The sequence below is a fragment of the Cibotium barometz genome, chromosome 63 (assembly GCF_041138505.1).
Source record: "Cibotium barometz isolate CiBa-2024 chromosome 63, ASM4113850v1, whole genome shotgun sequence".
NCBI classification, from domain to species: domain Eukaryota; kingdom Viridiplantae; phylum Streptophyta; class Polypodiopsida; order Cyatheales; family Cibotiaceae; genus Cibotium; species Cibotium barometz.
In genome coordinates, this window is record NC_141108.1 from 14,878,704 (window position 1) to 14,906,485 (window position 27,782).

A 27,782-nucleotide genomic window follows, 5' to 3' on the forward strand; every position below is an offset into this window, starting at 1 on the left:
TCAAGTAGTCAGATATTGGTGCCACTCCCCTAGCTCATTGATGCTGCATGCTTGTCAAGAAGCTACTGCAGGTTAAATAGGGGAGAGTGCAACATACAAATGCCTCGTCATACTGTTGACACAATGCAAATCCCTCGCTTTGTAGGGCAGTGTTTGGATATCTAATCAAGCTAGCTGCTGCAATAGAGCAGGATGACAGCAAGCAGTATTGTTGCTAGTTACACCTAAACTTTGGGCAAAATATAATTTCAGAAATCCTTTGAATCTTGATGCCCCACAAGTTTAAAAAAAATCAAGCTCATTTGATCTCAAAACAAACTTAGCATTGTCTATTATCGGCTGGCCGCTTGCCTGTGAAGGGCTTGCTCGGCCTACAAGTGGTGGATTCCCATACAGGTGAAACATACATTATACATATTAAGAAAGTATTATACAAGGATCAAAGTAAGTCCCAAAGTAAGTCCCAAATAGCTAATAATACAACTACAACTACATGGCAAGTCCAACATAGTTAAAAAGGGTCAGTAAGCAAAGGTCATAGCAACCTGTGGCTGACTAATACCATAGCTTTACATAGCACAAACAAAGTCCCCACTGCTTCCTGCATCAGGATCGAAATCCATCTCTTCAACATCAATTGCTGTATCCTCAAACGCATTAGGAACCTTAGCTCCAGGAACCTTTGCTTCATTCACTATTCTCATAATATCATCGACGCTTTGTGGTGCATCATTTGGATTATTATCATGATTATAGCCTGTATCAGACCCTTCTAAAAGATCCCTTGGCAAATTTCTCAAAAACCAAGGATGGTTTTTTATCTCAGCAATGGTTATCCGCTGCTTGACACCACCAGCACAGAATTAAGGAGTATGTCATTTGCATTCAAGTTGATTCACATGAATATATGGTGACAAATATACACATAAATAGCATACATGAGAGACATGAGAAGCAGCTTGCTTTTTCAATAGAAGTCTCACCTTTTCTGGATTGGCAACAAAAATTCTGGAAAGGAGCTGATGGCAGTCGGACGATATGCGCACGTAGTCTGGAATCGTATATTGGACATTCAAAATTCGCTGTTTGAACCAACAAATCTTTCAGTCACAAATACTGCACCAAAGTAAAAGAAAGCCAAACTTGATCACAACCTCAGTAGCACCAGCATAGGAAAACTAACTTACACCAATGGTTTTTCGGAAATTCCTGGGGTCTTGAGGATCTTCGAATGGATAAGCACCCACCAGCATGACATAAAGGGTGACACCACACGACCAAACATCTGCAATCTGCACCCACCATCGCATCAGACTCTTCACATGTTTCTCAAGATGATGAACATTTATAACAAAGAAAAGTCAGAGACCCTTGGTTGGCAGTGTTTGTGTTTTTTTTTATGTCCACTGCAGCTGGCCGACGGCAGTCGGCCAGATGGCCTGGCTGCCAAGGGCCTATAAAAGGCACATCGCTCAATGTTATTCATCTGATCCCCACTATGGGGCAGGTCATAGATAGGAACTTAGAAGGTCATTAGTCACCCTTTTGGGCAGGCCAAAGGCCATGGAATTTGTACGGACATATACACCTTTTTGTATCATATGAATATACTGAATACACAGCTATCTCTGTCTCTCTCCTCTCTCTATGTCGATTGTTCTTGCATCAAGAGTTTCAATGAAGTGCTTAGGGCTGAAAGAAGACTGTCTAAGCTTCCACATGTGATAGACGTAAAATGAGCTTCAGGCTGCCAAGGAAGGATTTTATGGAGCAACTCCAAGGGATGACGATCATCCAAGGGGTGGAGCCAAGGGTGCGAGAATCAGTTTCAAGAAGAAGGATTCATGTTTGTGTTCAGAGACAGGGCAAGAAGGCAAGGGGACAAAGCGGAACAAATGCACAGATCTCTACGCCAGATTTGGAGTGAAATCAGAGACAGGGCAAGGTTTTCGGTGAAAAGATTGCTAGGAGAAGGATGACAAGTTTGGGAGTCCATGTGGAGACAAAGGGATGATGACAACCATCCAAGGTCAAAGGTTGGAATCCCATCATCAAGTTTAGCAGGAGGGGATGTCATGTGCACACACATGGACATGGCTGATCCAAAAGCTAATCCCTGATTCGCAGCAGATAAACATTAGACTTACGGCACTGGCCAGGCTCATCCAAGCTCAAGAAAAGCTTAGCTTGGACGCAGATGAAGTCTGCCACGCATTGCAGAGGTTAACCTCAAGTCGGCAGTGTTTATGTGTTTTTGGTGTCCACTAGAGCTGGCCAACAGCAGTCGACCAGATGGCCTGGCTGCCAAGGGCCTATAAAAGGCACAACATTGCTCATTGTCCCCACTATGGGACAGGTCATACTACATAGATAGGAATTTAGAAGGTCATTAGTCACCCTTTTGGGCAGGCCAAAGGCCATGGAATTTGTACAGACACCTTTTTGTATCATATGAATATACTGAATACACAGCTCTCTCTCTCTCCCCCCTCTCTTTGTCTATGTTGATTGTTCTTGTCCTACGCAGTGCTTAGGGCTGAAAGAAGACTATCTAAGCTTCCGCATGTGACAGATGTAACACCATAACCCATCACCTTTCTATCACTACTTTTCTCCAAGTTAGCATGCATGTTTAGCGTGCACCAAAGATATATGGAGCCAGTGGGCAGTGAGTCAGTGAAGTCATCCGGCAGTAACGACATGGAGTCAGTCCGCGCTGCACAATGACGACTTTGAGCAAGTGAAGCCACCGGGATGGCTAGGATTTTACCCGCCACCACCAGTAAGGTTGGGTGATAAACAAGAGCGCATTATCTAGGATCCCTTGAGGGAGAATAGTGTAGGGCCCAAGGTTGATGGGTGCTCCATGCCTTCGCCAACCGATGCCCATGGGGGTGTCAACTGGTGTTAGGAGGCTTTTGCTAAGTGGGATTCAAGTTTGAATTCACACACATTGGTGGGTCTAGGAATGGCTCAATAGTCTTGACTTCACAAACCCTAAGTCGTGACACTTATTTTCAAGAACCTTTTTGTAAAACCCCTAATAAATAATCTTTAATTTTCGAGGTCTTTGCCTAACTCTGATGGAATCTAATTTGTTGCACGTTCTTACTCTTCCACATGAGTGGATAGTTTCTTTCAAAACAGTAAAGTGGTGCCGAGTAAGGCAGTCTTGTGGCAATGGTCATAATCCAAGATGCCTAGGCCGAGGTTTTTAGATGGCTTATAGATAGCCAATAGAGCTGACTACTACAGAAGCCAACGAGAAGGATTGAGGTGTGAAGATGGTGGTATCTTTCATCCTTGACTTTGCATGGATTAGATTAACTCTCCAGTTGACCTAAGGTTTGACCTTGGTGTTCAGAGAGAAATTCGGTTGCTTCAAGGCTAGGTTGTAGGGAGGAAAGTTGGCCATTCCACCTATGATCATGCTTAACGGGGGTTTTATGTGGAGTGTGCTCTAGTGATATGGGATGCTAGAGTGTACTGGAACTTCTCCATTAGATTGAATGTCTAGACTAGTGTTGACACTTGGATCGTTTGATATACTAACTTTGTGAAGTATATCTGGTTGGATCCCACAATGGTCAGAGATACTCTAGGGTGGACGGAGTTCCACAGGGTATTTTGATCCCAGGACTTTGCAATCATATGGACTTCCCACCTGTTTGATGGAGTGTAGCCCATGGACATATTAGGAGTGGAATATGTTATAGCCATTGTTCTTCAGGATCTCTATGAATGAGACTGCGTGGACCTTTGGTAGCTGTTAGTCATAACCTCTATGGAGACACCCATTATTTTATTTCGGGATATTTTATTTAGATGCGCCTTTTATTTATATCATCTACCAGGATTAATGTGTTTAATCAAGCTGTGTACGTTGATATAATGTCTATCAAGATTAATGTGTTTAATCAACTGTGTGCGCTGGTATGATATGGTCAGATTAATGTGTCTAATTAACTGTGTGCATTGACTAATATTATTTTGGATGAAGAGAATGATTGAGTAGCAGATTATGTGTTAATCGCGGGTGGAACATGTGTTGAACCACTATGGGATATTTTGGAAGACATGTGAATACCTTTTATGGTTTCATATAGATTAGCCATATATGTTAGAGGTAACATATACTTAGGGCCCCCCTCGAACTGGACATCTTGTGTCTTCCTTCTTCTTTTTCTCTTCGCTCCCTGCTCCCCTCCTCTCTCTCTTCATTTGCATTGGCCGCTCCTGTCTTTTTTTTTTTGAACTCTTAGCTATGCACTGCCAGCTTTTAAATCATTTAAAAGCTGTAATATTTAAAGCTTTATTTGTTAAATTAAAAAAAAATCAGTTCTTGCTTTGCTGCACAAAACTGTCGACCGATTATTTCTTTCTCTCTTCTCCAGTCGCTCTTGCTTGCAAAGCTTCACATTATTGATTTTGGTTGCACTAGACTTGTTCACGTGTCTTTCAAAATATCCCATAGTGATCCAACACATGTTCAACCTGCAATTAACACATAATCTGCCACTCAATCATTGCCTTCATCCAAAACAATATTAGTCAATGCACACAACTAATTAAACACATTAATCCTGACCATATTATACCAGCGCACACAGCTGATTTTTTTTTTCGAGAAAAGATCCTTTCATTAGTTTTAAAAAACGCCCACTGGGCTACAAAAACTCTCCTGCTCATAAGAAGGCAGAGCAGAGATCCAATCAAGGCAGCTAGGGAGACTCTCCCTAGGTGCAAAAAGGTACAAAGATCAATACAAATAACTGAGAGCTATATCATACAATAGGAGGGGGGAAAAGCCAAACAGGTGGCCTGTAATGCCAGCAGGGGGTTCCCGCGTGTAGTGTATAGAAGGGGCCGCTACGCCAAGTGGTGTGGAAGGCCTGGCGCCGCAAGATCGCCGCATCCAAGTCGCCCCGGATGCGGTCATACTGTCCGCGCAGGGTGTGCAGCTCCTGCCAAATCCCCCGAACAGTCTCTGCTGGTGGCTCTAGTCTCCCCTCAAAGGCCCTGAAACACCGGGCTCTCCAGGTGAACCAGATGGTGAGGCTGCTGAGGAAGCCGCCAATGCTCCGCTGCGGCTGGAGAGACCATCCTCCTCGCAGTCAAAATATGCCTCCCCAACCGAACAGTGTACTGGAAAAAGGTAATCTCTGTGGCCTCGGGGGACGCATAAGGATCATGCCACTCGTACTCGCCAGGGTCCCACTGGAGCCGGGCCAAGGGGCGCACAGCATATGCCCAAATGTGCCAATCAGAGTCCACATCTGCAGGGTCTGGATCAATATGCCACTTCCGAGAAGCGGCGGCCACTACCCGTATCCTCTGAAAGATGCACTCTGCAACCAAAGGCGACTCCACCTCCACTCTTTGAAGTCTGCCCTCATCCTGGATCTCATAGTAGAGGCATCTACCATCCTCAGTGCAAGCTCTGACAGCAATCAGGATCTCCATTTGTGTAAAGGCTCCCATCCACCGTGCATCACAAGTAGGAGGTCTCTGAGAAAGCCCCGGTCTCAGCAGCTCCCAAGCTCGCAGGATGCTCAAGGCAAATCTGTCCTCCCATCCTCTACTGAGGCCTGTCCTCCTCATCTCTATGAAGATCCATCGTATCTCTGGTGCCCAAGTGCCCCCTGCTGGAGAAGCCCTAGCCTGCAGTCGCTGAACAAGAAGCTCCTTCCAAGGCTCAGCGCCTGGAAGCAGCCCCGAACAATAAGCTTCCCCAATAAGGCTCTACTCTGATCAACTGGATCTATAATGCCCAAGCCCCCCTCGGCCAGCGGAAGAGTAATAACTGCCCAAGCAACCTTAGCCCGGGCTGGCTGACCATCCCGCCCAGACCAAAGAAAGTTCCTGATCAGCCTCTGTACCTGGCTGATGCAAGAGCTCGAGAAGATCCAACAAGACGTGATGTACCACATGGTCGCTAAAAGCACCTGATTTGTCACCACCACCCTCCCAGCCAAGGATAGCCGAGCTGTACTCCAATACAAGAGCTTCTTCCGAATGCTCAGAAGAAGCGGGGCGATCTACTGCTCAGGTGGCGAATCAAGTCCAATCTGGCATCCCAAATACCGCACTACTGTGCCAGGAGGAATCCATCTAAAACCCGAGTCTGGGCTCCATGCCGGAGTGGGAGCGCTACTGATCCAAAAGGCCACTGTCTTGCGCCAATTGATCAATGCTCCCGAAGCTGCACCAAAAACCTGTAGCGACTGCTCTGCCCTCTAAAGATTGGCCTTCTGGCCATGCAAAAATAATCCCGTGTCATCAGCAAACTCGGAATCGAGCAGGTCCTCTCCCCGGACTAGGAGCTGGAGTCCCCTCAAACCAACCTCCTCTGCTGTCAGATACATGCTCATAGCCTCAGCAAAGAAGAGAAAAAGAAACGGGGCGAGAGGGCACCCCTGACGGACTAATCTAGTCAACTCAAAACCCGGTCCCCGTCCTCCTGCCATCAGCACCTGGCTACGAGCTGTGGAATATAGAGCCGCCACCCCTCGAATCCAGACTGGCTCAAAACCCAGGCGAAGCATAGTGCCCTTGAGGAAACCCCAATCGACTCTATCGTATGCCTTCTCAAAATCGAGAAGCATAACGACCAGGTCCTCGCCCAGAAATCTAGCTCGGGCCGTCGCCTCCCAGAAGGTGAAAATGTTGTCAAGGATACTGCGCTCCTTGACGAATCCTGTCTGGGTAGCATGAATCAACTCCCCAAGGAAGGGCTGGATCCTCAAACTCAAGGCCTTGGCCAGGACCTTGTAGACAGTATTGAGGATCGTAATAGGTCTCCACTGCCGAATATCATCAGACATTCCCTCCCCCTTGGGGATAAGAAAGATCAAGCCCTCTGAAAAGCTCTGTGGCATCACCCCAGTGTCCAAAACATACTGAAAGCCCCTGCGGAGGCCTGGCCCCAAAATGTCCCAATAGCGCATAAAAAAGGCAGGCGTCAATCCATCCTCCCCATGGCAACCATGGCGCGGAAGGACCCTCAAAGCCTCAACAAGCTCATCCTCTGAAAGAGGCTCACCCAGAACTGTGCGCATACGATCTGTGACCCTCCTCTGTACATGGGCCCACACAGTCTGTCTGCAAGCATCACGTGCCTCCGTGGTTGGCTCCGCTGAGAGCAGGTCTCTATAGTACTCAGTGGCAATGGCTCTAATCTCCCCGGGCTCAGTGGCTAACGAGCCGTCCTGTCTCCTGAGCTGGCGTATACCTGCTCGAGCGAGCATGGCGAGGTCCGGTAATCTCAAAGAACTCCCCAGTCACTCTATCACCAAGCTGCGTCCACTGTGAGGCCTGGCGATGATAGTAGAACTCATGTCTCTGCTCCTCTGCCTCTCTAACCTCCTGGCGTGCCTGGCTCAGCTGGGACGCCACCCACTCACATGTAGGCTGCTGCTCCTGAAGGCGCTGGAGCGAAGCAAGGCTACGTCTCAAGCGGCGCTCCCGCTCTCGTGTCTCTCCCAGCCGTGTCAAGGCTACAACGTGCAAAAAAGAGCTGAGCTCGATGAGTCCCTGGGCACACTGGCCTGCTGCATCCAGGTCAAAGCTCTGGCTATCATGCCATATCCTCTCAATGTCCTCAGAAAGACTAGAATCTGTAACAGCCCTCATGAAGGAGGCGCGAAACTCTAGAGAGAGGAAGAGGAGTGAGGTGGTGAGTAGGTCACAAGACAAGCATAAAAAGGCTGCCAACAAGCATAGAAGGCAATTGGATGTTAAAGAGAATGATTGGGTATTGATAAAATTTGAGAAAGCAAGACTTGCAAAGAGGCCTGACAAAGAGGGTGCATATCCTAAGCTTGCAACCAGGTACTATGGGCCTTTTCGAGTGATCGAGAAGATCAATGAAGTGGCTTTCAGATTGGCATTACCTAGTCATTGGCACATACACAATGCTTTTCATGTGAGTCTCCTTCGCAAGTATGTAGGGCCGGAGCCCAGTGAAATGGTCATTGAGGATCCACTAGAAGTGGATGCGCTTGAGGAGATCTTGCAGCCAGAGCAAATTGTGTATCACAAGGAACGCAAGCTTGCTGCAAGCAAAGTTGTGAGGCGTTACCTTGTGAAGTTTAGGAACTATCTTCCCATTGATGCTAAATGGGTAGATGAAGAGTTCTTCAAAGATTGCCCGCATGTGCTTCAGACATATTTGGATGCTTTTCAGTTGCGGACAACTGTTTAGAAGCCAAGGGGGATGTCACCATTTCGCCTCCCAATTGGTCCACCCGTGCTTTCTTATCATGTATGTACATTGGACTAGTGTCCATGGCAGTTGTTTATGCTCGGGATTGATGCCACTCATGTGATACTGTAGACTTGGCTTTCCGTTGGGACTTGTGCCTCCGTGTACATGCCCAGAAATGCTTGGTGGATTGGTGTTCCATTGGGTCTGGTACCTCGTATACTTACCTAGAGCACGTCTATTTTGGTATAGTCTCATGAACGGGGATTGTCCATACCAATGCTGCATTGCATAGCATCTTTATGTGCTTGCTTGCAATTGAAATTGCATGTTGTTTTCATGCTTGCTTGACCAATGTGTAGTTCCGGGTAAGGGGACGCCCGCCCGCGAACCGTGCGTGTGAAACTGTCTGCTGACATGGTTATGTGGCATGTGATAGGTGGTAAGTATTGGTCATAAACTTGGCCTTAGGAGTTAGCACTAATTTATGAGTGAGTGTGTACACACTTCATTAAGTTTTGGGCCCCTTTGTACAAAGGGAGTAACCAGCCATGGGTCCACTCTAGCTTGCTCCACAAAGCACCTGCCTGCCACCTCGAGCAAAAGCAATATCCAAGTCTCTTACATACTCATCAGCTGCAAATATCTCATCCTTTGTGCGAAGGATGGGTGGCAAAACCACCTTACCGTAAACAATCTCAAACAGGGCCGTTCCCGTAGATGCATGCACCGTGTTGTTGTATGCAAATTCCACAAGCAGTAAGTACTTCTCCCAAGAAGACTTCTGATCCGCCACATAACATTTCAAGAGATCCAACACGGCTGAATTTGCAGCCTCACTTTGCGCATCTGTTTGAGGGTGATACACTGATGAGAAGTCCAATTGGGTGCCCATATTATCAAATAAGGCCCGCCAAAAGAGACTTGTAGTCTTGGGATCTCTATCCCCCACAATGGACTTCAGCATTCCATGATGTTTGAACACTTGTGCAAGATATATTTTAACCATATGCTCAGCTTTGATGGTCTTTTTGACCGGCAAGAAATGAGCTTGCTTGCTAAACCTGTCCACAAGGAGCTCTTCAAAAACAATAGCCAAATGAGCTTTATGCTCTTCTTCGGTCTTCGAGAAGACTAGGATGTCATCAAAGAAGACACCTGTAATTTTCCTATACCCACCGAATATGCGATCCATCATTCTATTGAATGTAGCCAGGGCATTTGTAAGACCAAAAGGCATAACAAGATACTCATAAAGCCCAAATGCTGTCCTGAAAGCAGTTTTGTGTACATCTTCAGACACTACACGTACTTGATGATACCCACTCTTGAGATCAATCCGGCTAAAGCATACCGATACATCCAACTTGTCAAGGATGTCGTCTATGCGTAGAATCGGAAACCGATTCTTGATGGTAAGCTTATTCAAAGCTCTATAATCCACACATACGAAAGGATCCATCCTTCTTTTGAGCCGGTGAACAATATGGAGAAGAGCTTGGCTGAATCAAACCCTTCTCAAGAAGCTCATTCACTTGCTTCATGATCTCCTCTTTTTGGGATGCACTTACACGATAGGCTGGCCTATTAGGTGGTGAGCTACTCGGCAAAAGATCAATGCGATGATCTTCCGGTCGTACAGGTGGTAACTCATTTGGTAACTCATCAGCAAAACAATCATTATGCTCTTGCAAAAATTTCAGCCTATCATTATTAAGAGTGTTTACATGTACATTATTTTCCTCAACATGATCTCGTACAAAAATCAAGTATGCAAAAACACTCTTTTTCATTACTTTCTTAATTTGTACATGAGATACAAGGGGAATGGTATCACCCTCTTCACCAGCATCAATTACATGTTCTCGGCCTTTATGCATGAAGGTGATCTTGTTGGTCTTGTAAGCCTTGCACAGATCAATACGTGTATGCCAAGGCTTCCCAAGCCATACATCACAGCCATTCAAAGGCGCCACAAGAAAATCCTCATAATCCACATAGCCTTGAATGTGTATGCGCAACATGCCAAAAAATAGGCATGACCTGTACTTCTCTACCAACAAAGGCAGCCCCTCCTTCAATTTGAGGACCCATGTCCTCCACTTCAATACCCAAAGCAGCTGCCATCTGTGTGGATATGAAATTTTCAGATGCACAATCATCAAACATGAACAAAGCGAGCTGATCTTTGAGCTGTCCCCCCCAAGCTTTATATAAAACCCTATCTTTGCTATCATGTGAAGTGTTGCCCTGCACATCCGGAACCATATCCACATTAGGCTTTGATGCATTTGCATTATCAGGCTTCTTCTTGTTTGGACATGCCTTTGCAATATGCTCGGTGCTACCACAAGTAAAGTATTTCCCCTCACTCATATATTGCTTTTTCTATTCCGGAGTGAGACCATAGTCTCTCAGTTTGAAGGGACGCTTCTTGGTAGTGTTATTTTGAGCCTTTGGACCATTTTTATCTTGGTTTTGGTCCTTTTTAGGTGGCTGTCCATCATTTTGCAGGTTTTGGACAGCCCTCTCTTTGCCTTGAAATGAGGGTTTAGCCTTATTGGATCGACTCAATGTGAGTTCCAATTGCTCGGTGGCGGCAGCGGCTGCGATTAATTGATGTAAGATATGACCAGGATGCATTTGTAATCCCGCTTTGTACACGGGTTGCAATGCCGATTGAAACCTTCTCTTCCTTTCTGCCTCGGTGACATGCATAAATGGAGACACCTCCAAAAGCACTTTCCAAAACTTTTGTACATATGCATTTACCGATTCCCCCTCATTTTGCTTTACCCAATCCCACTTCATTGTTATCTCATTCAATGCATTGGGAAGCAAGAATTGAGCATAGAACCTCTCCTTGAACTCTTCCCATGATCTAACAGGATTCGGTGAGAGCTTCTCCGTGAGCCACCAATGGGCAGCAGTGCCTTTCATGAACATGCTTACTTGGCGGATCATGGATTTCTGAGTGAAATCCTCATCACTGAAAGCAATATCAAACTGGGCAATAAAAGCAAGTGCCTTTGATGCATCATAGGCTCCATGATATGTGTCAAACTTCACAAATTTGTCTCCGGCTTTGAAGTCACGAGACTTTGATGCATGTGTGTGCATCTCAACATGTTTTTCCCCATGTTTGTCCATTGGGACAGCCCCTGTGACTAGCATCATTTTTGGACCAAAAGGTGATGCAAAAGGCATAGATACATGTGCCCTATAAGCATGAGGCATGGCTGGCCCCTCAACATGCATTGATACATTTTCAGCCATAACTTCTCCCTCACGAGCACACTCGAAGGCATGAGTGGCATGAGAGATACGCGGAATACCTGCACCAACAGAAAATTGCAGCCCATGTTGCATGTGCTGTGCATGCACATTTTCAGCCGGCAATGGCATTGGCATACATTTTGACCACTGCCATAAACATTGTATCCTTCACGGGCTACATAAGGTATTCCTGCATGGCATGAAGTCATTGATTGTTCCTCTCCCATAGCATGGAGATTCATCCTCTTAGACATAAGTTCTTGTTCGGGCACTTGTGGGGATTCCAGGACATGTGGGATGGTTGCCTTTTCTGCATAGGCATCCTCGGTACGAGCCAAGTATGCACGTGCTGCATCCCTCGGTTACATGTGCAACTCTTGAGCAATCATTGCCATTGCATGATCCATATAAGATTCAACTTTCTTGGCCTTCAAACGGTCATGTACCAATGGATCCTCGCGGCGGTAGAGATTCAATTCTTCTTGTTGTGCATGGAGAAGAGCCTACATACGAGTAAGTTCAGCCCTCAAGACTATGGACTCTTCTTCCTGCATCTTCTCTTTGCCACGGGACGGCTGTCCCACATATTCATGTTTCCTATTGTGTACCACATGAGTTTTTTCATCCTGTAAAGCATTGGAGGCATGCATTTCATTGTCCCTGCCTCTTGTATTAGCATCTCCAACATTCATTGTATGGCTGTCCACAATGTTCTAAGTGTAGAGATAGCTAGTGTTCACGGTGATCGTCTCTCACGATAGAAGTGAAAGAGAACCGTATGCTCTGATACGAATGTAACTTGGTTGAACACAATGCTAATCAATACACTTAAATACACTAAAATTTGATGGATACTTGTTCAAATACAAGAAGTAAATTGCTGAATTGACAAGAGACACACAATGAGCCGGAACGGCCAACCCCTCCCTCTCAAGTAAAGTATATTGATCTTGGGAGAATCAAGTACATAGTGTCATGGGCATTTCTGACCAGATTTCCATACCAATGCATATGAATACAGTATTGCAAACAAGTGGTTGTCGATGTAGACTTGCAACCCACACTACCCTCTCAAGTGCCCATGTTCCCTGCCATCTGCTCTCTATTGTTCCACCAACACATGGTAGCAACAATCTGCAAGAGAACACGTAGGACAAGAAAACACTACACAGGGTATGTGATCTTGTAATCCGGTTCCTCCCTCATGCTACTTGCTCCCATATTTAAGCATAACAGCTTACCAATAGCAAGTAGAGTCGATGACAGCAGAAGTCTTCGCAATGGAAGTCCTTGGAGTGTTGAGATCTTTGATTTGTCGCCTTTCTTCGCGACAAAAGTCTTCAAGAGGATGAAGGGAGCCTAGGGAAAGCTTCCCCTATGGTTCAACTTGAGAAAGGAGAGCTGAAATTAGGGTTTTCAGCAAAAAGACCAGAAATTACAGCAATCAAGAGAGCTGTTTTGCTGAATTTCAGTCATTGGGAGTGTGTAGGAGAGTGATTAGCATCCGGAAACACTCTAGGAAGCTTGAAAATCACCTTAGCAAGCTTGGAAATGGAGTTGGGAAGGAGAATGTGCAGAAAATGCAGCCCAACAGCCCTCATGAAGGAGGCGCCAAACTCTAGAGAGAGGAAAAGGAGTGAGGTGGTGAGTTGTTCAGTGTAGGTGGCAGGCAGGTGCTTTGTGGAGCAAGCTAGAGTGGACCCATGGCTGGTTACTCCCTTTGTACAAAGGGGATAAGGTCTGGGCGGTGGACATTGGGTTGTGTCCACCTTCGGGACATCAGTGTGTGTGAACACCGGGCTAGCCATAATTTATAAGTGAGTTTTGGTCACCCAAAACTTAATGAAGTGTGTACACACTCACTTATAAATTAGTGCTAACTCCTAAGGCCAAGTTTATGACCAATACTTACCACCTATCACATGCCACATAACCATGTCAGCAGACAGTTTCACACGCACGGTTCAGGGACGGGCGTCCCCTTACCCGGAACTACACATTGGTCAAGCAAGCATGAAAACAGCATGCAATTTCAATTGCAAGCAAGCACATAAAGATGCTATGCAATGCAGCATTGGTATGGACAATCCCCGTTCATGAGACTATACCAAAATAGACGTGCTCCAGGCAAGTACACGAGGTACCAGACCCAATGGAACACCAATCCACCAAGCATTTCCGGGGATGTACACGGAGGCACAAGTCCCAACGGAAAGCCAAGTCTACAGTATCACATGAGTGGCATCAATCCCCGGCATCAACAACTACCATGGATACCAGTCCAATGTACATACATGATAAGAAAGCACGGGTGGACCAATTGGGTGGCCAAATGGTGACAGCATCCATTTCGCATCCAATAGCGAATAATTCTCGAAGTCCAAGAGAAACTTTCTGACCTCTGTCTTTCCTCTTTTTCTCACAGAATGAAACACAATCTATTCTCGCTTTTCCATCCCTAATGGATCCTTCAATACAAGTTCCTCTGGGGGTAACCCTGTACATGGTTTCCATATATTGTCATGGAAGGCATCCTCCAATGATCTGAAATGTCTAGCCAATGACTTTGGCAATCCAAAGATAAAATCCATAGCAATACTCTCCCATAGAACATTCAATGGGTGCAATAATCCTGCTAGCTTTTGTTGGTCAAACTTGTCCTTCTGACAAACCAAACATTCTCGAATATATTAACTCAGTGTTCTATACAAGGCCAAGAAAAGTAGCTTTTCAAAGCTTGAGGTGTAATCAGTATGTGTAACGTGGACCATGGCTTTTCTTTGTTCACTTTTGGCTTCAAATCCTTTGTGTCACATAAACAAGTTTGCATCATAAGAAAAAACCTTTTTGATGACATAGAAAGTCGCCAAATCTTTATTATATAATATGTTCCAAAACATCTTTGAAGTCTTCTTTGGTAGCATAAGGATCCTTCATCAAAATGAAATCCATATGGTAACCCATAGAAACCTCATGGCTCAAAGCTCTCCGAGATAATGCATCTGCTACCTTGTTGTCTTTGACATTCATCAACAACCACAACATGGCCTGCTTGGTTCAAGACTACTCCAATGCAATCTCATCATGTTCAACCACAAAAAGGTCTAGAATAATCAGCACTGGTCCTTTGCTAGCATAAAGTCTCAATGCTTCAAAAGGGTTTTGTTTCAGCCTTGGTCAACATAGATTTCATGGCTTTATTTGTCAAAATATACAATGGACTAAACACCACTGCAAACCACTCGTCCAACTTGCTGGCATGATGTCAATCTAATGATCTTCAGATCTCTCTAGCGTCTTTGCCTTCCTTTTCCTTACTTGTCCCGAGGAAGTTGCATGTGAGAGAGCAGGAGGAGTAGCTTCCCTGTCTCCTCCATAAGAAATAGAACGGGTAGCTCCAGATCCTTCTGCAATGGTGACTCAAAGATGGACTTTAGCAGCTTCAACTCCTTCGTCTTCAGTGGCTCAATCCTTGATGAAATCTGCAAACATTTGAGCCCTTCTTTGGTCCTGTTCTCTCTTGGTTCTCCAAGAAAGAAATTCTTCGTCTCCGAGAGGTCGTCTGAACTGCTGAAAGTCATGGTACTCTTCTGATGTCATGGCCATGGTTTCATGATGAATAGATTGATGGTCTTGGGTCCCATTTTGAAGTCTTGTATTGGCCTTATAGTTTTTCCCTTCATTAGGCCCTTGCTCTCCCTCTGCTCTCGACATGGCTCTGCCACCCCAACAAAATTTCTTCGAGAGAAATCCTGCTCTGATACCACTGTAAGCCTAGCGGGGCATGCAGTGACAAACTCAACCACGTGTCCAAGAGAAAGATATAGAGAGAGAAGGGGGAGAGAGAAGGAAATAGGGATCTTGCACAGTACGCCACATTGAGCGCGGAACAGGCCCCCCACCCTTTCAGGAATTTATTCAGGAACAATCCACGGGCACGCTGGCCAGGATCAATACAATTAATGAATACAAAACAAACAGATATGCCGATGTAGGATATCCAAGTCAATGTCGATGTCAAGGCACAAGATCTCTGATGTCGAGCACACCACGGGGATGACCCACAAGTATCTCTCACCTGGGCTAGTACCGAATCTAATATCCGAATCCGAATCCAATGAATCCAAATCCAAGTCCAAGTCCAAGTCCAAGTCCAAGTCCAAAATCCAAGCTCCATGTCTAAGCTCTATGTTCCATGTCCAAGCTCTATGTCCAAGTTCCATGTTCATGTCCAAGCTTCATGTTCCATGTCCAAGCTCTATGTCCAAGTCCAAATCCAAGTCCAGGAAACACTCGCTCATCCCATGAGTAATCTCCACAACTTCTATAACCTTGTCGATGAAGAAAACCATGGAAAAGCTCTTTCTCGCAAGAAAACTGATATAAAACCTATTTAAATGGTTTTTGGGCGATAAAAATCTCCAAAACGCAATTTTTAGGGTTTTTGGAGCAGTTTTAGAGTTTCTGAAATTTTTAGGATTTCTGAAATTTATGTACATACATGTCCGTACAGGTCCGTGCACACGTCCGTATCGCCCATGCATATGCCCATACAAGTCTAGGGCTAACCGTACATCTGAAAAACAAGTTGGAGAAGGTGTCCACACATACACTCCACGATCTCCTTCAATCTTCAATGATCTTGTTCATGGTACTACAAGAGAAGTCCAATCCTTTTTATACTTGTAAGAGACCTTGCTTTTTGCCAAAAAGCCTTCTTGCTTTTGCTTTACCTTTTTATGCTTTGCTTTTCTCTTTTTGCCTTTGCTTTTGCTCTTTTTACTTTTATTAATAAAATATTACTCAACTTTTGGTGCTTTGCTCTTTTAGCTTTAAGGCCTTGCTTTTTGGCCTTAGAGCTGGTTTTTGAGAAAGCACTTTCTAGCTTTTTGGTCCAGCTCAATCTCCTCTTTCCAATGGTGCCCTTGGCTCGCAATCAACCTTGTTTGACTTTTTGCTTTTTCTTGCTTTTTGACCAAGAATGGTGCTTTTTCTTAATCAACCTTATGGACCTTGTCCCCATGTCTTCTTCCACCTGTCTTGTGTCCAAGCATGGATTTTATCATGTATGTGCTAGGAGGGCCAAATAGTTACAACAGGGATTTGCAGCCTTGAGTTTACTTGAGCAGCAATGATTCTAGGCACGTTTCCAGAAGCCCACGACGAAGGGTTGGCTTTTTGACACCCTCGTCACACCAGCCTTGATGCATGGAGCAACCTTTTGGAGGCCAGATTTATCCGATGAGGATTGGCAACGAGTTGAGAGGCCCCAAGTCATGATATTTTCCCATATGATCCACAACAAACCATCACTCCCACACCAGATTATCCAAGCAGACGTTGCAACCCTGATGCTAGTGGATGCACTCTTCCAGACAGTCACATACCTCCATCGCATCAATCACATGGATCCACATAGGTACCCGAGGCTTGCCTTCGAGTCCTCGAGACAGCTAGCACACTTGAGGGCCACCCTGGCGTATGGTGTGCCCGAGTTTGCACTTGGTTCTCAGGATATGGGTTCCGCATATGGACCGCCTCCCACCCCTTCATTGCAGTTTGGACTCCCCTTTTCTCCAGCTCTCTCACGAGGACACCAACCGGGTTACCCGGTTAGATCTTCTCAGCCTCTACACCCACTACACATGGATCACACCTTTGGAGCTCCCACAGAAGATGCACTTCTACAAAGATCACTTCCCCAAGCTCATTGAGGATGGATTCATCCAGCAGTCGGGCTACCTGAGTATTCACATGTCTGATTGCGATTGGCCAGATATGGGTTTCACCCCACAGCCTCAAAGTGGAGACAGGGAGAGCTGAGCGTGTCTTCAAAGCCGAGGAGCTCATACGGAGACCCAAGGAGGAGAGGATCTACCGATAATGCCACGCAGAGGTTGAGATAGAGGAGAGTTACATATGTTGCTGCCAGTATACTATGAGATCCGCGGGAGGTTTCATTGTTTGTTCCATGAGGGATTTGGCCCACTTTCCAAGATCATTGACTTTCCGGACCAGCACTACCTAGGGCTCTTCCTGCTCGACCTCCGCAGACACGGGGACACTTTCTTGAGAGAGCTTCGGCCCCAGCCACCCCGACCCTTCCCTCGCCAACCAACCATCACTTGCTTCTTCAAACCTGGCAGGAGGACACCCATACAGTGGATTTTGTGGACCCACCTTGGACTGTTGCGGACCCCCCTTGCCCAAGAGAGTTATCTTAGACCGGGCCTCTGCATTCCAGCGTGCCCGACGCCCTGGCCCCCAACGTCATCCATGCCCGGCGCCATGATCCCCTATCAGTTCCAAATCCAAGACATGCTCCATCGCCATCGAGCTACCTTTCCACGTGACGTAGCTAAGGGAGACCTCTTGACCATACTCATTAGCCCCATGCTTAATACTTTGGAGAGTGGTATGCCATCTATTGGGAGCTGATGCTCCTCTCATGTTTCACACTCCTTGTATTCCATGATGAGATTTCCATGGACAATTTTGTATCACTCCGTTGAGAGAGTTTTGATTTGTTCTATTTTTTATTTTCCATTCCGTACAAGTAAAGCATTGAAAGACTTGTTGCACGCCTTACCACTTAAGCTTCCACCAAAAAGCATGGAGCATTGCATGGTTTTAGGATTAAATTTTATCCACTCTCCACCTCGAGACAACAAAAACTAGCAGGGTCTAATCTATGATGCGGTTGGGATTTCTATCCGGAGGGACTTGGTGCCCGAGGGGTATGCTGGGGACCGCCCCGAATATATTGCATCTATATGGGGAGGAAGCGCTAGGAGAGGCAAGGCATGGACCCATGGTAGGCACCCTAGACGCACTCACGCACCGGGTAGGCATGTAGGCCTTTCCCGGGTGCGGGAGGTGTTCCGTGGGTGTCGGGTGCCCCGAGGATGTAACATACCCATTGTAAATAACAATGTACTTGCTTCAGAGTTGAAAAATAACAATGTACTTGTAAATAACAATGTACTTGCTTTAGAGTTGAAAAATATAACATACCCATTGTAAATAACAATGTACTTGCTTCAGAGTTGAAAAATATAACTTAGTTTGTCATTTTTACGATCAGAAAACTTCTATTTTTGAAAAATGAGCCATTTTTGCTTAGAAATTTGTAATTTTGAATCCAAATTTGGAATCTACGCGTAATTTTACGCTTAAAATAGTTTTTTCTGAACTAAAAACGGGTACCCGGAATGGATTTAATTAAGCTTTTAAGCCTTTAATCTGCGAACTTCCGACCTAAAATAGTAACTATCCATGCGTCTAATCAACGAACGGAACACACCCCCATGGTCACGGGGCAAGGCCGGACATTTTCGTTAAAAAAAAAATTTTTGACCCCCTCGGGACGACGGCGGGCGGCCGGCGTGGGTCCCACCACGGGCGCCGCCCGTGAAACGACCGACAATCCACCCGGGACACCCAAGTGTGTACACGACCTAGACGCACCCTCCAGCACACCCCTACACGTACCCCCTCCTCCCAGAACCCTCTATCCACAGGTGTCGCGCGCTCTCTCTCTTGGGGACACCTCCACCCCCATGTGTCACACTTTCTCTCTCTTCGAGACACCTCCACCCCCAGATGTCTCACGCCCACACTCTCTCCCGGACACCTACACCACCCAGGTGTCGCCTTCCCGCACCCGGACGTCCACCCTCCAGCACCTATAAAAGGACCCTCCCAGCCCCCTTCTCCGAAAAAGCCCCCAGCAAGGCCCTAGGCGCAAGCCCTCCCTCAAGCTCTAGGACATGTCCTACACTCTTCTCCTTCCTCCCCCCCCCCCCCCCCCCCCCCCCCCCCCCCCCCCGCGTGTGGATAGACTTAAAGTGTGCTTGTCCTCCAACCCTTGCCTTATTCTTCCCTAGGCCTCCCTAACCATGCACTCTTCCCTAGGCCTCCCTAGGCGTACACTCTTCTCAAGAGCTCTCCAAGTTAAGGACACCTCTCAATTCCCCCCCCCCCCCCCCCCCCCGCCCCCCCCCATATGCGGCGACTTAAACTTAGGCTAAGAGGTCTTTCCTACCCATAAGCCCAACAAGCTTTTCCTACCCCAAACGGACTCCGTTTTCGAATCCGTTTGAACCAGTAGAATTCTCTCTTTTCTCTCCAAGTTCCCAACCTCTTATATTCACCCGGCACCCACGGAACACCTCCCGCACCCGGGAAAGGCCTACGTGCCTACCCGGTGCGTGAGTGCGTCTAGGGTGCCTACCATGGGTCCATGCCTTGCCTCTCCTAGCGCTTCCTCCCCATATAGATGCAATATATTCGGGGCGGTCCAGCATACCCCTCGGGCACCAAGTCCCTCCGGATAGAAATCCCAACCGCATCACATAATCTCAACAAAAACTGAGCCCAAGAAGCAAACAAGCAGTTTTGGCTTCGATGAGATGAAGCCGATGAGCACAAAGCCCTAGCCAAGGAATGTAGAGCTCAAGATGAGCAAGTTGCGTTCGATGACACAAAGGCCCATGACACCCAGTTAGCCATGCTTGAGAAGCAGCTAAAGTTGGAACAAGCACGTGAAGACCGACTTCAGAAGGAAGCACTGGAACTTAGGCTGCAGTGGGCAAACGCTGAGGAAGCCTGTCAATTGCAATGCACGGAAGCAGAAGAAGTTTGTTGTCTCCGGCGCGAAGACAACCTCATTTTCAAGAGGGCACAGGATACACAACATTTTTCAGTAGATGGTTGGCATGGGTGGAGATCAAGAACAACTCACTCAAACACACCAAAAAAGCTAACTCTCACCTTATTTTTAGGTAAAGCTGCTAAACTTAGAGGTCATTGCATGGATCGATCAGTTTGACAATGGCTACATGATTAATTACAACTAATGAATGCAGCTTACTTTCCCATCATACTCCTTCCGAGATAGAACTTCCGGGGCAATGTACGCAGGTGTCCCCACAGTGGACTTCGGTTGAGAATGTAACAAAGATGACTGCAAAGAAATCAAACATGAGTCATGCGCTCACGTGAATTACTTGCAAACTTAAAACTTGGCATGGCTATTGTCCCCACGTCTACAAATTCACTCAGGCATTATATCACCTTGGAGTAACCAAAGTCACAAATTTTGAGCCGAGGTGCTGGGCTTCCATCCAGTAAGGTATTCTCCAATTTCAAGTCACGATGACAAATTTGCTAACAAACAACCAGGGCTTTTGGGAGTCAGATATCAAAGAACTTGAGGTACCACAGTTGTGAAAAATAACTCAGTTACCATAAAAACTATTAATACCATGTTGTGGCAATAGCTTACTCCCGAAATCAGCTGTTGAAAGAAGAACCTCGCCTGACCATACAAAAAATATGTACATCCAAAAGAACACAATGATATGGCATGTGCAAACATTGCTTTTAAAACATTGACAATGCTACCAATGCCCTAACAAACCTCATCCTCACTAAAACGGCCCGCATTGCAGATGCGCTCAAATAATTCCCCGCCTGCTGCATACTCCATGACGATCGCTAAATGTGTGGCTGTGAGACAAACCTGCACTCCACATCACAATGTCAACCCAGTGCAGCTTAAATAAAGCAATGAAATGGCACGTATCTTAAAAACTCGCCTCCTTAAATCGGATGATGTTTGGATGGCGCAAGGATCGATGATTGATGATCTCCCTTTTAACATTCTCATCGATCTAAAAAAGAAGAAGTCATCATTAAAAGAACTTATTTTTTTGAGGGGAACCCCTCCCCTGCACCGCATAATCAAACAACTGCAACCTGATCCAAAGTTTATGAAGCCACATACGCACCTAATACCAAGTATTCATGAACCCACTCACCTTTGGGCCTCGTTCAATATACTTCACAGCAACAAGTTCCTGTGTCTTCTTGTTGCGCAGCAGACGAGCAACACCAAAATTGCCCGACCCTATCGCTTTAACCTCCTCAAAATTCTCCATGCAGAAAGCCCAAAAGAAGAATCTGCAAATGCCCAAAAGAAGCCACTGAGGGAAATGACAGAAGAGTTTATGACCAGATAGCTTGATACATGGGGGGGGAGGTAAACATGTTTAAGAGTAAAAACCTAAAGAATTAATGAAACATGGAGGTTTCATGGTTACATCAAAAGGGTTAATGAAAACCAGAAAACACCAATGAGCACGGGCACTGGGGCAGTTTTTGGCCCAGTTCAAATCCCTTCCACCCCCCCACCCCTCCCCACCCTAGCCCCCAACACACACACACACACACACACCCACACCCACGCACGAACTTGCAACCCATGGACCGTGTCAAAGGAAGCACTCCTGGAGTGAAGCCCACGCTTGATGTGTATATCCGCACATAATTATGTGTATGGGGCCAATCCCAGCTGCTGACACTATTCCATCCAGTGTCCAAACTCAGATTCTGAAAGGGATAAAGGGGTTGCAAGATTCCTTTCCCAGACAAAAATAGCAAATGCAGAAGAACAAGAGAAAAGAAAAAGCAGAAAAACAGGAAAAAAGCAAAAGCAGAAGAACATGGTATCTTAAGAAGGAGCTACGAATTATAGAATTTCCCAAAAAAAAAACTCTACAGAAACATATGTGATATATGTATGGGGAAAGGCGCGCGGTGGAAGGAAGGAAGGGAAGGGGGGCGGCGGGGGGGGGGACTTACCAGAAGCTTCTATATCCAGCCAGCTTCAACTTCAGAAAGGTTTCTTCAATATGGGGGTTTACAGCAGCCAGCCCTCAACACTGCAGCATCGTGTGCAAAACAGCTGATTAGGTTAACTAAACAGCTGATTAGAAGGAACTAATCTCCTCTCAACGTCAAGTTGCAAAATGGGTCCTCGTAAATTAACTTAATCACTCCTGGATTTCACAGTTAATCGCCCGTTTCAGTGCAGCGATGGTCGATAAACAGTGGATTGAATTAAAGTAAGAGTTGATTCGGTGCGACTGATCTCTCTAAACACTGTTACTCTTGGCAACTTGATAATATACTCGCATCAATGATCGACCTCAGCATAGCTGCATCTACCACTTAAAGAAATCCTGCATCCTTGTCTTTGTCTAGATCTCTCACAGAGTTTCTGCCATTAAACCCATCAAAGTCGAGGACAAAAAACACCATAAACGTTTCTCCATGACCCAAAACTTTTTGTTTATATTTTATATAATATATAAGCTACATATAAATTGTACCTAGTGCCCATCTTGATTCCTCAATATTAGTTTAATTACATGTTCATTCACGTGTGCAAAAAGTCTTTGGGCCACATCCATTTCAAGGGCATCTTTTCGTCCTTTAAAAAGTCATGATTCGATTCACACCACCCCTTTCTTAAAGCCCACCTTGCCCATGCCCTATTTCTTTCTCGGCCACACACTCACCTCTAAAGTTGCACTCAAAAACACTTACCAAAACCTTACATGCAATTCTTCTTTTGGGAAGCCGCGGGCTTGATGTCATGCCCGGCCACCTTGCCTAATGTGTAATTGGCCCCCCAAGGACTTGGCATGGGCTTGGTGTCTGCCTAATCATCCCCCACACAATTGGCATCAAGGACTTGGCATGGTGGACAAAGCCCACCCTCGTTCTTCTAAAGGGGGAGTCAAGTCGTTTAAAGTGTGTTGTGTACCAATGGAAGTTGTCATTATACCCCATACTTTGGATGTCATTTACTGTGAGATCCATTGGAAGCACTCGCACATCTTTTAAATCGCATTTGGATGGCATTTGAATCAACTTCATTGGTCTTTATTTGTACTTATTACATCTATGATACTTCTAGATCTCTCTAACCTTGGGGTCAAATGATTGTTGAAAATCAATTTTGCTCACCTTAATATAAAAGGATATGGCAATTTTTCCTTTTTCCTTTTTTTGGGGGGAAATATAATTATATTTCTATTTATAAACTATCCAGCTACATATACAATGGTCCACCTTTTACAAAAGCCAACTCATGTCACACCAAAAGACCTAGTATCAACTCTTCACTGTTTTGTAGACCACAGATCTAATCCCACCTCTCATCCTCCCATACAAAAGATGAGTGTTCCCAACTGATGTGGTAAGCCAACTGTAAAGCCAACCACCAATAAAGACTCAGTGGTGCACCCCTTAGGAGTCTGCTCCTCCATAGCCTCTTTCTTGGTCCATATCTTCACATCGGGCCTTCTTCTAATAGGGTTCTCTATTAGTGCCATAAAGGTGTGTGCATTTTGTTTCTCCCATAGGTCTCAGGTGGGGTGGAAAGAGTTGGGACAAATAAGGGATGAGTTTGGGATACGTCAGAGAGACTTGCAAGTGGCAAGATAAGCCTTGGAGGAGGTGGGGAAGGGTTGGATCTCTACAGCCTTTAATGAGGTATACTGGTTTCAGGATTAGACTTGGATTAATGAGGCCAAGCTGGCGAGGGTGACTACCAAGTGTTTGTATGAGGAGATGATCAAGAGTGAGCTCTTTATTTAGTTTAGGGATATGAGGAGATGATCAAGAGTGAGCTCTTTATTTAGTTTAGGGATATGTTGGTCACACAAATTTACTCCTCCATTAGCCTAGCTGAATGTAAGAGTAACTAGGAGATTGAATAATAAGGGATGGATATGGGTTGGAGACTGTTGGGATACGTCTCAGGTGGGGTGGAAAGAGTTGGGACAAATAAGGGATGAGTTTGGGATACGTTAGAGAGACTTGCAAGTGGCAAGATAAGCCTTGGAGGAGGTGGGGAAGGGTTGGATCTCTACAGCCTTTAATGAGGTATACTGGTTCAAGGATTAGACTTGGATTAATGAGGCCAAGCTGGCGAGGGTGACTACCAAGTGTTTGTATGAGGAGATGATCAAGAGTGAGCTGAAAGTGAATTATTGTAACAAAATCTGGAGGGCAAGGTGGAGTATAGGCTCTTGGAAGAAGAAGTGGAAATTGTTATGGGGTCTGAATATGCCTTTGAAAGTACATACTTTTTTGTGGAGAGTATGTATGTGGGTTCTCCCTCTTGGATACAAATTGGTACATAAAAACTTTACCTCAGGGGTTTGTCCTAGATGTGGATATCAGCAGTTGAGGATGGTAGACATGCTTTTTGGGGATGCCTTGCTATCAGGGGGTTGTAGATAAGTGGGTATTTACTAGTATAGGTCTAAGGGAGTCTTGGGGGGACTGGTTAGTGGGGAAGCTGATTGAACCAAAGGGGTCAGTTGATGTGGTGTTCAACCTAGTAAGGTATACTTGTTTATGGGATATTTGGACCTCTAAAAAATGTCTAGTATTTCAAAAGGGATTAGATGTTGTAGAATTGATGTATAGGTGTGTGCATCACTGCTGGTCTATATATTATGTGAATAAAATGAATAACAATACATTTGTAGAGTTGGTGCACGCTTTAGAAACTAGAATAGGATAAGCCACTCACATGATGATGGGATAGATGTACATATTGGGATAACCTAACCATTTAATGGCATGTGGCAGGTATATACAGGGAAAGATTTGAAGGAGTTGGTATCCGACAGGAATAGCAAAGCTAGTTTGCCAAAGTTTGGGCCTCAAACACAAAGATGTTCCACCCCACCTGAGACCTATCCCAATAGTCTCCAACCCATATCCATCCCTTATTATTCAATCTCCTAGTTACTCTTACATTCAGCTGGGCTAATGGAGGAGTAAATTTGTGTGACCAACATATCCCTAAACTAAATAAAGAGCTCCCTATGACCCTTGTACATCCTTCCCACTTCATCAATCCCATCACCTCCTTCCAATTATGAGAAATGAATTTGCAAAAGGGAGAGTTTTGACTTCTCAATGGAGCATGTGAAAATAGCTTTCCTTTCCAATCTAATCTTGTCCATCTCCCCCACTGAACATTAGAATGATAAGAGAGGTGATAGAGGACATGGCAATTTTTTCTCTATGTCCTTGAGTATAAGACTTTGTTACTTGGAAATAAGTATCTTCATGTGTGCATGTAATTTAAATTTTATTGTGTAATTGTCCTCATGATACTCACATGAGAGAGACACACACACACTAAGTGCTAATCATTGTTATAATGCTTAGGCCTCTCACATGATAAGTTTTGAACAGCCAAGACACATTTCAAATGATACCTTGTCTAACATATGCATGTTTTTACAATTGAATGCATCTTCCAATTAAACAACATGTACCAACTAGGTTTGAAGTAGCAACCTTAGATCGTTCCAGGATTAACATGCTTGTTAGAAATAGTCTCCCTTGTTAACTTGCTTAAGGCTATGGGTACTTCATGTGAGATCCAAAACTTATTACCTTATTCGGATTTAATACATGTCCTCCTTGGTCCATTCTTTATTTCACACCGACAAGTAAAGGCACAAAGCATTATATGTTCTTTTAGTTGAAGTAAAGGATGTTAGCATGAATTAAATTCTCCCTAGCAAAGACATCATATGGATAAACAAGATTCTTAGAACACTAGTAAGTATTTAGTCTTTTCCACTAAAATAAATCATGCAAATTCTAACGATTCAATACATTATATCTAAATTTTCTTAACTGGAGAAGACAAGGTACATTGAACCTTTATAAAGACGAAACTGTATAAATTTACATAATTGGAGAAAGCAGTTACATTAACCTTTATAAAGATGAAACAGTATAAAATTACACATGAATTTCCTAGAAGCAGAACCATCACCCAACGAAAGCATCTCTGCTGACCTACATTGACCCAACAAATAATATTAGTTAGGACCATGATAAAGTGTTGGGTGTGTGGGCTTCATTATCCATATCTAGGTGGTAATTCTAAAAATTTTGAGCACATCTTGATTCTTAGCATATACTAGATACCCATCTCTCAACAAGACATTTATGAGAACAACTATCTTATCATAAAGGGTACTTTGTGAACACACCTATGTGAGACTTTCATGAACAAAAAGATCAAAGACAAGAGAGTCAACATTGATCCATATGATGGTAAAGACCAAAGCTATATTATTATGAAAAATATTATATAAATTAAGAAAATATCTTTAAAATGAGAAAAGGTTTGATTAAGAAGTGTTTAGCGTGCAATAGATGTTATCTGGTAACATTCAAGAAGGTCCATGACATGTGATTGAACTAGTGAAAGTGCTACTTGCGTGAACTTGGACATGTTTCAAGTGTTACTAGAAATCAAATAGCACACTTTGAAGGGTAATTCTAGAATTCATTTCATAGAACAACCAAGCTAGAGTGGAAGGTGCAGTAGAGAAAATGATTGTATTGTGAGTACAATTCTTGCATCCATCCATCTAGAGCATGTGCAATATGGTGAGTCATTTGCCTACTTTCTCATATTAGAGTGTGAGTTTGAGTACAAATACCTCTGAAGAAGGTAATTAGTTGCATCCATCCATCTAGTTGCATCCATCCATCCACCTATAGTGCATCCATCATAGTACAAATACCTCTGAAGAAGGTAATTAGTTGCATCCATCCATCCACCTATAGTGCATCCATCATAGTGCATCTGTCATTCTCTAGAGCATCCATCCATCTAGAGCATGTGCAATATGGTAAGTCATTTTCCTACTTTCTCATATTAGAGTGTGAGTGAAAATACCTCTCAAGGTAATTAATCGCAATTAAGCAGTATCCATAAGAAGACAAGATTGCATTCTAGCAAGTTTGCACTAGGACTTAGGAGGTAGCTAGCTCCATAGAGCTGCCAGTAACTTTCACGTTAATGAGAAAAAATATTGTAGTGCAAAGAAAGCATGTTAGTAAGGTGATAAGATCATGAAAAAGTGTTTCTAGTTTATCCATTAAAACTAAGACATGTTTTCTTTTAGAAGCCACCATTCTAATACACACACAGTAGTATGGTATTGGGAGATTGGTTGTCTAGGCCCAATGATTTCATGGCCCGTGCATACGAAGACAACAATAGGGAGGGTTAATGGAGGAACTATGCAACGTAGGAACTATTCAAGGTAATTAGATTGTTCACCAAAAGGAACTATCGAAGACAATTAGATTGTTCAGCAAAAGGAACTATCCAAGGCAATTAGATTGTTCACCAAAAGGAACAATATAAATGAACATCCAATGGGTTAATGGGAGGAACTATGTAACCCAGCTGTCTTATGAGAACAACCCTCTCTTGTGGTGGGGAAGCAAGACCACTACATTGCATCTCATCGAGATGTATATTCTACTCCAATGCCTTATATTCTACATTACATCTCGGGGAGAGAGAGAGAGAGAGAGAGAGAGAGAGAGAGAGAGAGAGAGAGAGAGAGAGAGAGAGAGAGAGAGAGAGAGAGAGAGAGAGAGAGAGAGAGAGTTATATTAA

The 27,782-nt window shown here is 44.7% G+C and overlaps 1 protein-coding gene across 1 annotated transcript; it reads right to left on the reverse strand.

Annotated features, from left to right (window-relative positions):
- Window positions 1-281: 281 nt before the first annotated feature.
- On the reverse strand, window positions 282-22,619 carry LOC147603738 (serine/threonine-protein kinase SRK2A-like). Its single transcript, XM_086795812.1, has 10 exons — window positions 22,124-22,619; window positions 21,301-21,442; window positions 21,079-21,153; window positions 20,901-21,002; window positions 20,745-20,798; window positions 20,555-20,647; window positions 20,352-20,444; window positions 1,188-1,292; window positions 984-1,082; window positions 282-839 (listed from the first exon to the last, which is right to left on the reverse strand). Exons 2-10 carry the CDS (start codon window positions 21,418-21,420, stop codon window positions 570-572), a joined length of 1,011 nt encoding a protein of 336 aa, XP_086651938.1. The 5' UTR covers window positions 21,421-21,442; window positions 22,124-22,619; the 3' UTR covers window positions 282-569.
- Between the last annotated feature and the right edge of the window lie 5,163 nt (window positions 22,620-27,782).